Here is a 16,336-nt window from a genome sequence, read left to right as displayed (position 1 = left end):
AGAAATATTATATAAATAGATGGTTTAAGTGGCGTTTTAATTTGTTTGGCAATGCCAAAATGCAGGGAATGGAGGGATATGGGTCACATGCAGATGGAGGAGGTTAGTTTAATTTGGCATTGTGTTTGGACTGACATTGTGGGCCGAAGGGCCTATTCCTGTGCTGTATTGTTCTATGTTCTAAAAGATGATGTTGGTAATTAAGAGGTACCACCCTATCAACACTCATCGTTCCATTCTTGGTCGATCTCCATGTTGTAACTAGGAGTGTCTACAATAAGCAGCACTGGTGGTAACCATCAATAAAATCCACCTGCTGGAAGGAACTGCAGATGCTGGTTTACACCGTAGACACAAAATGCTGGAGTAACTCAACGGGACAGGCCGCATCTCTGGAGAGAAGGAAGGGTCTCAACCTGAAACATCACCCATTTATTTTTCTCCAGAGATGCTGCTTGTCCCGCTGAATAAAGCAAACCTTTCAGGTATTTAACTTAAAGTAAAATATTTTTTAATCTTTACACAGGAAAGAAATCCTTGTTTGATGACCCGGTACGTGAATGGGTGAAGGATGAAGGAACCTCAAAGAGCTTAAGCACAAAGCAAAGCATTGTAGAAACACAGAGGGAAGAACTCCGGGACAGAAGCACCTCGACAAAGCCGGCACTGTGAAGCAGACCCGAGCCATGGACTCGTTCAAGAACAGAGGTGCAGCTAAAACAAGAAAAATGCAGGGACATTCTAAAGTGGTGGATGGTTTTAGTGATACGTCAAGTGCTGGGAGCTTTTTGGATGAAGCAGATAGAGAAGTAAGTAGTCTTACAGAGCGTGCTTTTAAGAGCTTGTGTGTTGTAGAAGAAGCTGTGTGTAGTGAGTTTGATGCACACAGTTCACCATCACTGGCCAATGTGAACCGGGCCGCCCCAGGGCCAGGCGGGAAGAAGCATTCTGCTGGAGAATTGAAAAACTGTAAGATGCCGCCAAAACTAATCAAGAAACGAGCAAAGGATTTGCCCGAGACATTCCAGGAATCCGCCGGACAGTATTGTGTTGGAGGAGAGAAAGGGAACTTGGGAAATGGCTTCCTGGTTGAAACCAAGGAGCAGAAGGCAAAGGGTTCTTCTCTGCCCAGAGATGTTGATCACAAGAAGAGGGACTTCACAGGAACCGATGCGATCAATGCAAAAGCCGCTTCAGGCGTTCACCCTGAGCCAGCAGGGGAAGATGGTGTCAAAGACATCGCGCAGTTCGATGTCTCATCCATCATCAACTTGCACCGAGAGAAATCAAGCTTTTCTGCCGCTTGCCAGGAGAGCTATTGGGTAAATAAAACACATCTCCCTCAGGCGAAAGGCAGCAAAACCAACATTTTAGGGTATCTGAAAGCCTCACAGTGTCACAACCCCACTGACTTGAAGAATCTTAACCCCACTGGTAAAAAGTTAGACAAGGTCCTTTCTGACAAGGTCAGCAGAGTGAAGAAAGCTGACATAGCGAGCAGCTTCCTCCACAGTGAATGCAGTGCATTCAAATCCTGGCGCGATCACAGTAAGTCTCTGTCTGAAGAGGATAATCCGCCTGAAACCCACTACCCCACCAGTCTTCAGTCCAATGTTCCTTTGCAGGGATCCGATGAAGATGTCATTGTTCAGATACAGGCCCCATCTTTGGCGCAAGTAAAGTCTCCACACAAAGTCATAGCCAGCATGATGCAGAATCCAGGGAACCGCTCTCCCTGCAACAAAGATGCTGCACAGCTTCATGCATCGGTACCTGAAGAAAATCACTACATTGTCAAAGAAAGTCAAGATCCAGATGATCATTTGCAGGGGACTAAATGTGAAGAGGGCGGTGGTGGGTCAGTGGAAAATGGAGTTGAGGAGAAAGGCTTCCAGCTGTGGAGAAACTCACGGTTCCCGCTACATAAAAAGCAAATGGAGGCAGAGTTAGTGAGTGAGGAGGTCCCTGCCACAAGATGTCCACCAGTGGCTGAAGCTGCAGCATCTGATGCAGCGATTCCTCAGGAGGCCACCTCTCTGTGCATCTCCAAGCTCCTCACGCCCAACTTGATGCCCAATGTCAATGGAATAGAAACGTCCAAAAACCAGCCAGTCATAGTGACTCCTCCCCTCTTCATCCAGCCCGCGGCCAACCAGAGTGATGAGATGAAAGGGGACAACCAGTCACAATTGGGCTACAGAGCCAAGGCGTCAAGTCTGTTGTACAACTTGAAGGACGTGAGGAAGAGGGTGAAGTCCACCTACTCAACAGCTGCGGCGCCACAAAACATCGCCGAGCCTGCAAGGGACAAGTATGTTTTCCAGAACATACATCAAACTAGTGCAAGAACTTCTTCTGCTCCTGTCAGGCTACGAGTCAGGGAGAACTGTGCGACGGACGCCAATGACCAGGGGAAACTGGACACGATGTCCCATGCTGACGGTACAAGACCCACCGCTGCCCGCCTCAACGCTGCTGAGATACCTCCGGCTGAGTTAGACCCGTGGAAAGATGATGACTATCTGAACCTACGGTCGCCACAGACGGTGAGGGAAGCTGGGGGCTATCCCAGGTGGAGGACGAGGGGCTCAAGACCACAGTCCGCAATAACGTCGTTGGAGGTCCATGCGGGCAGATGTCGGGACAGAAGGAGCTCTCAGCAGCTGAATAACCCCAATGCAAAGGTCAATGCAGATCTCCCAGCCAAAGCTGTCCAGTCTGCAAGGAACAGCCCAGAGGGGGTGACAATTGCACTAGAAAGAGAAGAGCAGAAGCAGAATAGATTGCATGTTGGCAGGAAGCCAGGGTGTGAGTTAGTCAGTCACATACAGCAAGATATACGGACACATGGAAGTCAGACTAGAAAGCAGGAGGGATTGTTGATGCAACAGAGAGTGGAGGATGGAGGTTCCTCAAGCATGGACCGGTGTGTGCCCAGTCACCAGGGGCCTTGCCATCCTGCAGGAGAAGGCAGAACTAGGCTCGATGTCAAGTCATCCGGTCAGTCCTACATCGACTTGGGTAACAGCTACACTCAGGGTCCTGAGCAAATGAATGACTTGAAGGAACAGAGCACTGGGTGTAATGCTGATGATTTGAAGGGTCGCCCTACACTTGAGAACGACAAGAGTTGTGAGAAGATTGAGCTGCAGTATTACGCACTGAGTGACCCCACCATAAACTCGGAGAGGGGAGGGGAGAAACAAAACGCACCTCTGGTGTTTCAAAGTCATTCCCAACCGGTAACGCCACGGGGTCTACCGGAGACTAGAACACAGGACAGTGCTTCTGTGGGCTTCTGTGAAGAAATGTTCGATAGCATTGTTTCCAAGCAGCAAGAACTCGGGCCAGGAAGTCACGTCCTGACTTCACCGAGACTTGGTTTATTTAAAGTCAAAGACAATGCACCAATAGTCCCCACAAAGCCCCTTCTCCCCAAAGGCGAGGGCCAGGATGCTGGCATCAACACTTTGAGAGAAAGACCAACCATGTTTACACCAAATGAGACGCGTGAGGAAGGTAAACGCGACTCAGGTAAGGTGTTGTTGGCCAGTTCCGTCACTCCCAATGCAAGGCCGGAGTCAACCTGTAGCATGGACTCGAAAGCAGCAGGAAAACCACCGGTGGTTCCCCCAAAGTCCGAGAAGGCTTTGCGTCGGGCCAAGAAGCTGGCAACCAGGAGGAAGCGGACGGAGAACAAGCAGGACAAGCAGAGTAGTGGTGGTACAGATATTGACATTGCCCTGTCCAACATGCCAGTGTGCGCCCTGAGTCAGCCCACCTCACCACTGCCCAGCGTTTGCCCGTCAACTCCCCCAGACCCATTCAACTCATGCGCTTCCCCAGCCATCGCCGACACCCCGGCAGGAACCAGCACCATGCCCTTCACATCTGCTCCATCGTTTCCATTAAGTCAGCGAAAAGTACTTCAAGATCCTGAATCTGGCCAATACTTTGTTGTAGATATCCCCATCCAAGTCCAGAGAAAGACTTTGTTTGACCCAGAAACTGGGAATTATTTCCAGGTGTCCATCCCCTCGGCCGGTCGGAAAACCACAATAGATTTCTTAAACACTTCCTACGTGTTGTATCCCGGTTTCCCGGCCTTGCCGCTGTTGTCCACGGTTAGACCCCCCTCCCAAATGTCGGCACCGGCCGTTCTGGACCTACACAAAGAGGAAGGGCCTTTCAACGAGCGGACTAACTTTGATTTGGGATACACGGAGGAGCAAGAAAACCAGCCGTATATTGAGACGTTTTATGATCCTTACACTGGGAGCAGGGCGGGGAGTGAAAAGGAGATTTGGTGCAGTCCAATGAGCAGTCAAACGCTAGCAGGTGACCATGATCTGGAATTAATATTCATGGGGGATCTGGAAGATATTGCCATGGAAAACAATTAGCGCGAAGGTGATCAAAAGCAGTGCTGGCCCTTCATTGGAGGGGCTAGCAGCCTGTTATAGACTTTATAGATGTCTCTTGGGCAAGTTAGATATGACATGTGGAGTGGTTCTTACATGTGCTGCTTTGTATGGTACTTCTTCACTGTTCAGATGTTCAATTAGATGTGGCCTCAGAGATTGGAAAATGAAATAAAGAAGCCAAACTCGTGTAAGAATGAATCATTTCCTAAACAAGCAAGAGGAGTCATTGATGGGGGAGTGGACAGGCTCGGGTCATCTGATTGTCCACGCAATGGAACCTGGCTTGTGTTTCACAGTGGCAGAGCATGTTTAAATGGGGACACGAGAATGCAGATGCTGGTTTAACAATGAAAATGACATAAAGTGCTGGAGTAACTCAGCAGGTCATGCAGAATCTCTGGAGAACGGAGAGGATACATTTCGGGTCGGGACCAGACGTGGTGGGGGGGTGGAAGCGAGGAGAAATGGGGATGGGACAAAGCCAAGCAAGTGATAGGTGGATACAGGAGAGGAGGGTTTTGATCTGCAGATGGTTGGAGATAAAGGCAAGAGATGAGAAAAGTAAAGGTGGTCAGGTGAGATATGGAGAGAAGAGAAGAGATGTGAAATGTGAAGACAGGGGAATGTTAAATGGGGCGGGGCAGAGAGAAGGTGTATCGTAGTTAGGTTCAGATTATCATACGGTGTGATCACAAGTGAAGAGTGTGGAATTGTCATGTACTGACCACGGGAACAATGGCATTCTTACTTGCTGCAGCTGAACAGGTGATGACACAATACACAGTGATCAATAAAATAATCAAAAATAATTCAGTAAATTAAGAACCATGCTAATAGTGCAAATAAAAAATGGTCTACAGTGCAACCAAAGAACAGTCTATATAGGTGTCTAGTTGCTGAGGTTAGTGTTGTGCAGTGTTCAAGAGCCTAATGGTTGCTGCAAACAAACTGTTCTTGAACGTGGAGCTCACAGTTTTCAGGCTCCTGTACCTTCTTCCCGATGGTAGCAGCGAGATGAGATTGTGACTAGCGTTGTGTGGAACATTGATGAAACTAGCTGCCTTTTTTGAGGCAGCGCCTCCTGTAGATCCCCTTGATGGTGGAGGGTCAGTATTGGCGATGGATCGGGCAATGTCCACCATTCTCCGTAGTCTTCTTTGTTCCTGGGGATTCGAGTTGCCATAACAGGCCGTGATGCAACCAGTCAGTCTGCTCTCTACCGCACACCGCATAGAGGTTGGTGAGTATTCATCGACATACCGAATCTTGCTCAACGTCATTCATTCCATTGTCCAGGATTGGCACTCTCCCAACTGTGTAGTGAGTGGATGAGAAAGCATAGAACATGTGAACGGGTGATCGATGGTCAGCGTGGACTCGATGGGCTGAAGGGTCTGTTTCCATACTGAGTCTCAATGGTTGGGCAGCTGACTGCCATCTATTGAGGCATCTTTCCAATTCATGGAATGGTTTACATCTCGCTGCGTTGTCCTGCTTGTGGAGCCAGGCCGGTGCCAACACCACTGGCAGAAACCCATCCTGGTCGCCTTGATTTGGCAGTGACTGGCCACTCAGGGAGCAGGGACTCGAGGCAAGTCCAGAGCTATGAGGGCTGGAGGGACCTTCAGACCATGTTGAATGGGAAGGTAAGAACTTGAAATTGGATGGAAAGATGAGCTGGACAACAGAGAAATACCATTGAGTGAAAAGAAGGAAGTGTGGTGTGAACAATGTGCTCTAGGAGCAGGCACTAGAGGTTGCTGTGTCCTGTAAAAGTGCAAAGAGAAAGCTAACATTTTAAAAAGTGTTGTAGATTCCAAATATTCCACTAGGATTGCTTCCTACTATTTGTCAGTAAAGGGCATGATTGGAATTATATGCAGCGTGAAATTTGCAAGATAGACACAAAATGCTGGTGTAACTCAGCAGGACAGGCAGCATCTCTGGATAGAAGGAATGGGCGACATTTCAGATCGAGACCTTTTTTCAGTCTGAAGAAGGGTCTCGACCCGAAACATCAGTCATTCCTTCTATCTAGAGATGCTGCCTTTCCTGTTCACTTACTCCAGCATGTTGTGTCTATCTTCGATGTAAACTAGCATCTGCAGTTCCATCCTACACATGAAATTTGCAAAGCCAGCCATGTTGTTGAAAGGTCATTTGCCCCGACAGTCAATTAATTCAATGATTATTGTCACACGTACCTAGGTACAGTGAAATGCTTTATTTTACATACAACCCGGTAAGGTCATACAGCAGAGCTCACCTACAGTAGGTAGTACACAAGTGTCGCACATGTCGGGCACCGACAAAGTTACAAAAGTAACAGTAAGCCTCCAGTGCAGAAGTCCTCACACATTCTCTCACCAACACAAGCTGAGATGGTGTTGACGCATCTTCAAGGAGGGTCATTTATTGGTGAGTTGACCCAGTGGGCTGAAGCAACATGGGGAATGTTACAGTTTCTACAAATCTTTTTTGATACCATTTTTGAAATGCATTTTGGTAAAAATTCAAGTATGAGAGGGCACAACTTTAAGGACCAAAGTTTAAAGGTGAAGTGCGGGGCAAATGGCCTTTCAACAATCCTCCAGTTACACCAAGGATGGTGAGTACCTGGAATGTGCTGCCAGGTGTGGTGGTGGAGGCGTGTACAATAGAGGCGTCTACAAGAGGCTTGGGTAGGCACATGGATATGGAGGGATACGGTCGTAGATAAATGGTATTGGCATCATGTACAGCACAGATATTATGGGCCGAAAGTCCTGTTCCTGTGCTGCACTGTTCTATGTTCTAACATCTCACTGAGGGTAACTGAGAGATCCAGTAGTGTGTGCTTTGTACTGACTATTAACAGCCAGCCTGGATTTCACCAGATCACTCATATTTATGCTGTAGAAGAGCTTTGGACCACGGTTATGATGCAAGCTGAGAATGCAGCCACTTAGATACCTCCGACTCCCCACATCGCACCCACAGAACACGGTCCTTAATGTTCTAAATGCTTCTTAAACGCACACAGGCAATGAGTTCCACATGTTTCTCAAAAGCCCTTTCTTCCACTGACTAACATAAATACAGGTCTCCTAGTGTTGACCTCTCTGCCAAGGGAAGTGTGCCCTTCCTGCTGAACCTCCTAAACATCCCATAATCATAAACACCTTTGTGAAGAATTCACTCTGCCTCCTGTGAACTGAGGGAAATGATCTGAGTCTTGCCAGCTTCCCCTGAAACCGTGATTCTCCCTCAACCTCCATTACCTTTCAATTTCCTGCTGAAAGTAGACATACAGTTTGCATCCTACCTTGAACAGTTCCAGACGTGACCAGCTTCTGACATCTCCGTAAATGAGCCTCATTCAAAACCCAGTTCCTGAACCAGCCACAAGTCCTTAGCTTTGTCAAATCTGTGGAATTAGTGAGACAATAAATCCCTCGGACCCATTTGTCTACAACCCAGAAAGGTCTAGATATTGTCTTCCAAAGTCCTACAGAACCTGGAATCATGCCACTCTGTAGGAAGGTGGCACCTTGTCCATTCTGATCATGTCGGCATTTTCGGTTGGTCCCATTTAACTGCATTTGGCCCATGGCCCTCTAAACTCTTCCATTACATATGTCTATAGAAAAACTATTAATAGTATCCCCTTCCTCTGCTTCCTCTAGCCCCTCAATCCAGATACAGACGACCTTCTGAATGTAGACACAACATGCTGGAGTAACTCAGTGGAACTGGCAGCATCTCTGGAGAGAAGGAATGGGCGACATTTCGTGTCGAGACTCTTCTTCAGACTACCTTCTGAGTGAACAGGTTTCACTGAGGTCCCTTTTAAATCTCACTCCTTCACCTTAAGCCTGTGAGCATTCACTATATCAACCCCCCTCATTACTGTATGTATTGTGTGTCAGCTTTTGTCTGATGTTGTATGCTTTTTGCTCACTGTGCTTAATATTGAACACCAGGAACACTCACTTCACGTAATCATTGATAGGATTTCAGAACTGCTTGTTCATAAATTCATGTCATAGGTGCAGAATCAGTCAATTCGGCCCATCAAGTCTACTCCGCCATTCAATCATGGCTGATCTATCTTTCGCTCTCAACCCATTCTCCTGCCTTCTCCCCATGACCTTCAACACCCTTACTAATCAAGAACCTGTCAATCTCCACTTTAAAAATACCCATTGACTTGGCCTCCACCGCCGTCTGTGGCAATGAACGCCACAGAGTCACCACCCTCTGGATAGAGAGATTCCTCCTCATCTACTTTCTAAAGGTACGTCCTTTTATTTAGAGCGCTCTTGTTCACAGTGAGCTCCGACTTGGCACATGGTCCGTGTGAAACATGCGGCTTTGTATCACCTACCTGCGGCACCAATATAATGACAAAAACAAACACCGCTCTCATCAGCTCTTGTGGCATCATTTATGACTGAGCACATGTCCTAAACCAACTAAAAGTAACAGGTCGCCAAGAGGCAAAGGATCGAAGCCAGGGAACATATTTTCTTTCTGTTTATTAAATGTATCATGACATGCAAATGTTACCATCAGCTGTGAAACTCCTGCCGCAAGGTGTTCCACTTGCAGATGTTCAGTGATACACTATCCATTCGTTAATTGCATGGTACCCTATTCTACAGATGTACAAGAGTATGTCCTTCAATAAGGTACCAGTTGGGATTAATTAACTGCTCATTATATGGAGCAACAGAGAATTGGATCTATCCCAAGAAAGGTTCCTTCAACACATTCTGGCATGATATTGTTTCTTTGCACAGCATCTTATGCATTATACAAACATCAGCCTCTGTCTCAGCCTCTCCCTCCCCTATCAAGCTCCATCTGTCCATGGTCACCACACCCACCCCTCACCTGGTTTCACCTGTGAGCCACCAGCCTTTCTCACCCCTCCCTACCTCTCACTTCCAGATGCTTGCCATCTTCCCTCTACACTCTCCGTCCTGATGCAAGGTCTCAACCTGATACGTTGACCATCCCTCTGCCAACACACACTCTGCCTGCCCTACAGAGTTCCCCCATCATTGTGTTTCTTTGCTCCAGATTCCAGCATCTGCCGTCTCTTGTACCTGTATGCCTTTTGACGGCAGGAACCAGGCATCTAATCCTACGTAGTCCACTGGGGGTCTTTTCATCTGAACCTGAACATAGAACAGTACAGCACAGGAACAGGCCCTTCGCCCCACAATGTATGTGCCCACATGATGCCAAGGTTAAACTTATCACTGTCTGCACCTGATCCACATCCCTCCATTCCCTGCATATCCATGTGCCTGTCTAAAAGCCTCATAAATGCCCCGATCATATCTGCCTCCACCACCACCACCCTTGCCTGAGCATTTCCACTCACCCACCACCCTCTGTATAAAAACACACGCCCCACACATTGCCTTTAAACTTTGCCCCTTACATCTTCAAGATATATCCTCCAGTCTTTTAATGCAAGATCATATTCTTGTTCTGTTAGTTTAAAATGTTTGTCCAAAAGACAGCCAGTACTAATACATAAAATCAATGACACCAAAGGTTGTGAAGCTGTAATGGAGGCTGTAGATGACCAGAAATCAATATCATTTCATTCTTGCTCCAGAGTACCGATAAACAATTAGTGTTCTTACAATAAGTATCATGCACCAACCTAAGGGCGGGTGAGCATAACCTGATGTTATAATGGAAATAGACACAAACAACTGGAGTAACTCAGCGGGTCAGGCAGCATCTCTGGAGAAAAGGAATAGGTGACGTTTTGGGTCGAGACCTTTCTTCAGACTGAGAGTCAGGGGAAAGTGAAACGAGAGATAGAGAGAGGTATAGAACAAATAACTGATAGATATGCAAAAATAGTTACGATGACAAAGGAAACATTCCATTGGAAGCTGACAGCTAGGTGAAAATTAGTTACTGACAATGAGACTCAACAAGACATCTTTGAAGCTGGTACGGCTTGGGTGTGGGTGATGTAGAGAGGGGGACGCAAGGGTTACTTGAAGTTAGAGAAATCAATATTCATACCGCTGGGTTGTAAACTGCCCAAGCGACATATGAGGTTCCTCCAATCTGTGTTTGGATATAACAGGCATGGTAAAAAAATACATTTTGCATAAATGAAATTTCAACAAAAATCATTCTGCTAAACAATGACTTAATGAAATGGCTTCTGTTCCTACTGCGTGTATAAGGTAAATGTAACCGTTTTGTTTCTGTGTGAGCGGGCTGTTAAAAGTACAGATTGAATTCCTGTCAAATAACCAAAGAGACAATATTCATTTTAAGAGCAATTTTGCATAAAATTCCATAAATATTATTTATTCACAGCTCCTATCCAGCAATTTCCCCACCCTTCAAAGGTATTTCAATTATATATGAACTACCAAGATCAAGACAAGTCCTGGGTTTTATGTTCAATTATCAGTGGGATGCTAAATCTCAGTCAGCATAGCAAGTGAGATGTTAGACAACTAACTGCTATCATCCAGCATGCAGTTGTTGAATCCCCATGGGTTGGCATTGGCCAAAAGGGATGCAAATGTGGTGTCCATCGGAACCGGGGTCCAGTGTGTGGGTAGGAGAGGGTCTGTACTCTGGGTGTGTGTGTGTGTGTGTGTGTGCGGACAGAACTAGAACCAGGGACATTAGGGGCAATCTAAAGCACACACACACACAACCAGAAACGTGCGTGGGTTCCATCACCTACTCCCTTTGAACACACTGAGTTCACTAGAACAATTATTATAAAACCGTGTAACATGGGGAAAGAGTGAAACAAACGTGTTATTTGGGTGTTGTATGGGGTAACCTCCAATGAACCAGAAAATAATGCTGTTTCCACGCTGTATCGCCAAACCAAACTAAACTAAACTGAACTAAGGAGAGTTTTCATGCGTGTGGCCCAACCATGGCATTGAGTGCAAAGGTAAATGTTTACTGATGCAGGTTCTGGACAGATAATGTCTCTGGTCAGGGCCCTTCGTCACTCCTTTTTACGTTGAAGGTGGTGGAATTAGAGTTATAGAGCTGGACATCATGGAAACAGGCCCTATGTCCACCTTGTCCATGCTGAACAAGTTGGCATATTGGGCTAGTCCCATTTGCCTGCACTTGAATCAGTCTTCTAATCCCTTCCCACCCCTAGATCTGTTCAAATGTCTTTTGAAAGTCATTATTGTATCTATTTCTGTAACTCCTTCTGGCATCTCATTCCAGATGTAGACTTCCCTCTGAGCAAAAAAGTTGCCCCTGAGGTCCCTCTTAAATATCCCCCCTCTCACCCTAAGCCAATGGCCACTTCTCTGTAGGAGAACAATGTGTGGGATGCAGAGGTTGGTGGGGTGAAAGGTGAGGATCAGGGGACTTTCTTCCTTATGGAGAAAGTGGAGCTAGAACAGAACGGTGGGATGCAGAGCCTGAAGAAATGTCCTGACCAGAATCGACATCTATCCATTTCCACCACGGATGCTGCCTGACCTGCCGAGGTTCTCCAGCAACTTATTTTTTGCTCAAGTTTCAAGGGGAAGGAGTGGAGTCAGATACAACAATGACATTTAAAATACATTTTGACAGGTACATGGTTGAGATGGGATTGGAGGGATATGGGCCAAACACAGGCAAATGGGACTAGCTTAGATGGGGCATTTGGACAAGTTAGACCAAAAGGCCTGTATTGTTGCTGTAACTTCTGCTTATGATTATTCTTACAATCGGTTTAATAACAATTTATTTGAAGCAACACTAGAGTTGCTTTAGAAGAACAATTTATGTACGTGTGTTTTTTTTTTAAAGAAACAAACCGGACAATATGTATCACACACAGATCTTTAAAAATCTCCTGTTCAAATACACGGCTAAGGAAGTGATCAGTGAATGGTGGTGATATTAAGCCTTAATTCACGGAACAGCTTTCTGCACAAGAATGAATCATTATGTTGAGAGCCCCCAGGCTAAAGTGTTCAAACTGACATGTAAATCTTAATAATTCTTCAGTGTATTGAATTGTATTTCACGATGATCTCATTCAGCGTGGAAATAATTTGATTATTGAGGTTGAAACATCAAATATAAATTTGAGTCACAAGGAACTGCAGGTGCTGGAATCTTGACTGCTGGTGAACTCGATGGGTCAGGCAGCATCTGCGGAGGGAATGGACAGACAACGTTTCTGGATGGGGCAGCAGTCAACATTAGTTGAGAGGTGTGAAAGGGAGAGTGGAACCAGGGCCAGAGTGGGTGAACAGGGTCCCCGGTGAATGGGCGGGGGGGAGTTATTGATGAATGAAAGGGTGTGTGAGGTGTCACGGATGTAGTCAGAAGGGACTGGGCAAGGGGGGGGGGGAGGGGCGGTATGATGGAATCAAGGTACTTGGAGATGTTCTGGGGCAGGAGCTGGCAGAAACAACGTGTCTGTCAGGAGAAGACAAAAATGCTGGAGACACTCAGCGGGTCAGGCAGCATCTATGGGGCGAAGGAATAGGTGACGTTTCGGGTCGAGACCCTTCTTCGATTTTTTCAGCATCTGCAGTTCTTTCTTAAACAACATGTCTGTCAGGGGAGTTCTGTTTGTGGATTTTGGGAAGAGAGAAGCAGGCAGGGCAGGGCTGGAGAACGATAAGGTTGGAGGCTGTGGAGGGAAGGTCGCCAAAGGTGAAGAGTTTGGATTGCAGGCCCGATGAGATGAGTTGCAGGTAAACAGTCCCGACTGTCCACCCGATCTATGCCTCTCATAATGTTATATATTTCTATCAGGTCTCGCCTCAGCCTCCAACTCTCAGCAAAAACAATCCAAGTTTGTTCAACCTCTCCATACAGTTAATACCTTCAAACCCAGCCAGCATTCTGGTAAATCTCTTCTGCACGCCCTCCAAAATATCCACATCCTTCTTGCAATGGGCCATCCAGAACTGCACACATGACTCCAAATGCAGACAACCAAAGCTTTATACAACGGCATTGTGATTTCTTGACTTTTATACTCAATGCCACAGCCAATGATGACGAACATACAAGACACCCTTACTGCTCAAACTACTTGTGCTGATTCTTTCAGTGAACTATGCACTTGGAGTTGCTCAATTATAGCAGAATAGTGACAGTGAATGGTACACTTGAGATGCTCTGACCTCTGGGCCAGTGTGATAAGCCATTATAAAATTGGGCTGTTAGTGCAAACTGGTGCACAAACACAATGTGTTTTTAAAAACTAGCATGTTATGCCATTGTGAATGTGCAGGCCGAGCTCGTTACTACCTTGCAAAAAAGCATGAACTCACATGGATTAATGCAACAATTATAAAACCACTCAGTCAACAGGATTGTCAGCAGACGATTACAACTAGCAATGGATATTCTCACAAGTGGAGGAAGCGGCAATCTGACTGAATGTTGAACAGAAACTCACCAAGGCTTCACAAGCAGATCTTCCCAATCTGCAATTCTCCATCAAATGGATTGGCCAGACCATCCGGCTCGTAGGAACGCACCATCTTCACCAGGGTTCACCGTCAATATTGTGTAGGAAGGAACTGCAGATGCTGGTTTAAACTGAAGATAGACACAAAAAGCTGGAGTAACTCAGTGGGACAGGCGGCATCTCTGGAGAGAAGGAATGGGTGACGTTTCAGGTCGAGAGCTTTCTTCAGTCTGAAGAAGGGTCTCGGCCCGAAACGTCTCCCATTCCTTCTCTCCACAGAAGCTGCCTGTCCCGCTGAGTCACGCCAGCTTTTTGTGTCTATCCACCATCAATATTGTTTCCTTTTTTTTGACAGTGGGTCAAGATCAGGGAACTATCTTGTTTTAAATACTGCAGGAACCTATAAATTCTGTCATCCTCCCCAGGACATTGAGGACAGGTGATCCATGGTGGCCATGCCGGTAAACACAATGTGCAAGGGTGAATTGACCTATTAATGGTAAGAATGGATGGATCCTCTGAGTCTGAAATCATAAAGCCATGACTGGGCAGGGATTAGTTCAACTCCCCACAGATGAACAAATGGGCACAATTCATGGGAATTACTCAATCATTTTATTTTACTTAGAATAATAAAGAGGAATATGAATACTTTATTGTCACATGTGACTAGGTACAGTGAGATTCTTTGCTTGCATACACAATGTATACAAATGTATAAAGAGGCCATTCAGCCCATTGAGTATAGCTCAAATCCCAACACAGCAATCACATCAGTCCCATTTCACCCCCTTTAATCCAATAATCCTGCAAATTACTTCCTCCCTTTGTACTCTAATTTACCTGCAGTCCGACTCATTTACAATGGCCAATGAAGCACCCAGCGGGTATTTAGGGTGCATGAGGAGGTCTAAACACCTGCACGATCCCCGTGGGGTCTTAAGCCATAAAAAATAACATCTTTCACATAGTTCATAATAATTTAAAATGTTGACTATTTTAATGCCTGTCAAAGTCGAAAGAGTTAACTAATAGGAGGATCCTAGTTTTGAGCAGGCACATCTCACAGACAAAGACCAAGGAATGGAGAGAACGGGAGACTGGGTGTATGATGGTAAAATCATCTCAGGAACCAGCGCTGCATAAAGTTAATGGCGACTGGAGAAGAAATGCCGAACAGAGTAGAATCAGGGCCCAGCATCGCTCTGTGACTTCATAACACCATGGGTGGAGCAGAAACAACATTCTTTCCCACTGACTCCATTTGCACTTCACGCTGCCGCAGAAAAGCAGGCAACCTCATCAAAGACTTATTTATCCACACTGGCCATTCCTTCTTCTCCCCGCTCCCGTAAGCCAGAAAATACAGAAGTTTGAAAGCGCGCACCACCAGACTCAGGAACAGCTTCTTCCTTCTGTTATCTGACCAATCCTTCTATCAGCTGTTCGATTCCCCTCGACCCCATTATGCACATTGGAATTTGTCCCTGGAACGATGAGATATTACGCTAGGAATTATATTCTGTACCCTTCATTCTACCCATTGTACTTGAGTTTGGCGTGATAGTATTTATGTATAGTATTATCTGATTTGATTGAACAGCATGCACAATAAAGCTGTTCACTGTACCTCGGTCCACATGAGAATAACAAATCTAAACCTCCCCAAGTTGTTAACATCCAATTGCTCAATCTCCAACTATGAAATAATCTTCTATTCGTCGTTCTACGAGTTCCACTGTTCACATCCTTTTATCCCTGTCGTTAGCCCAGCCAACAATGGGCCATTATGGACTCCACCCTTCCTGAGGTCATCTGTTGGCGGCCCTGTTTTGTTCTGACCTTCATCTTTCAGTCTGAAGGGTTCTGACACAAAACCTCACCTATACCTTTTCTCCAGAGATACTGCCTGACCCGTTGAGTTACTCCAGCACTTTGTGTCTATCTTCAGTGTAAACCAGCATCTGCAGTTCCTTCCTACACTATTGAATCTTTTCTTTTTGTGCGCATATCATCACAAACTTACAAAGCTTCAAGAACTCAGAACCTAAATAATTAAATGAGGTGATTGGCAGCGAGGGGCACCAGACACTGGAATAGTTCAAACGTGAAATATTACTGACAGTAAGGTCAGAAATGTTACATAAACCAGAAAGGAATAATGCCAATGCTTTTACAGTGTTGCTGAACAAGCATTATAGTATTCACCATATTATGATACTGCAAGGTTCAGAAGAATAGTATTTTAATGATTTGCAGCTGAGATGTCCAAAATTGATTGGGCGATTGATCAGGTCGTAGGCAAATAACTTTAAAAGCTTCGGGATTCAAAATGGAATTCACAGCTCCACTGGACTTTCCAAAGCAACATTTACAAGGATGAATTTGTCGGGGTAGTGTGTTGCACACTGACTCCATGACAAGTCTGTGGGATGATCTGATTCTTTACCTAATGCTTATTGTCCCGTTAAATAAATCGAGCCGTCTC

At 45.8% G+C, this 16,336-nt stretch overlaps 1 protein-coding gene across 2 annotated transcripts in view; it reads left to right on the top strand.

The window, feature by feature from the left end:
• Positions 1-4,615, top strand: part of c37h10orf71 (chromosome 37 C10orf71 homolog) — a 28,986-nt gene extending 24,371 nt beyond the window's left edge. For both annotated transcript variants that reach the window (XM_033012593.1, XM_033012592.1), the window contains one exon: positions 527-4,615. In XM_033012593.1, the coding sequence (XP_032868484.1) occupies positions 687-4,403 (3,717 nt within the window). In that variant the 5' untranslated portion in view covers positions 527-686 and the 3' untranslated portion in view covers positions 4,404-4,615. The remainder of the gene's footprint in view (positions 1-526) is intronic.
• Positions 4,616-16,336: the final 11,721 nt, after the last annotated feature.

Source organism: Amblyraja radiata, chromosome 37 (genome assembly GCF_010909765.2).
Source record: "Amblyraja radiata isolate CabotCenter1 chromosome 37, sAmbRad1.1.pri, whole genome shotgun sequence".
Taxonomy (NCBI): Eukaryota; Metazoa; Chordata; class Chondrichthyes; order Rajiformes; family Rajidae; genus Amblyraja; species Amblyraja radiata.
The sequence above is the reverse complement of the archived record's forward strand: the minus strand, read 5'-3'. Positions and strand labels throughout refer to the sequence as shown.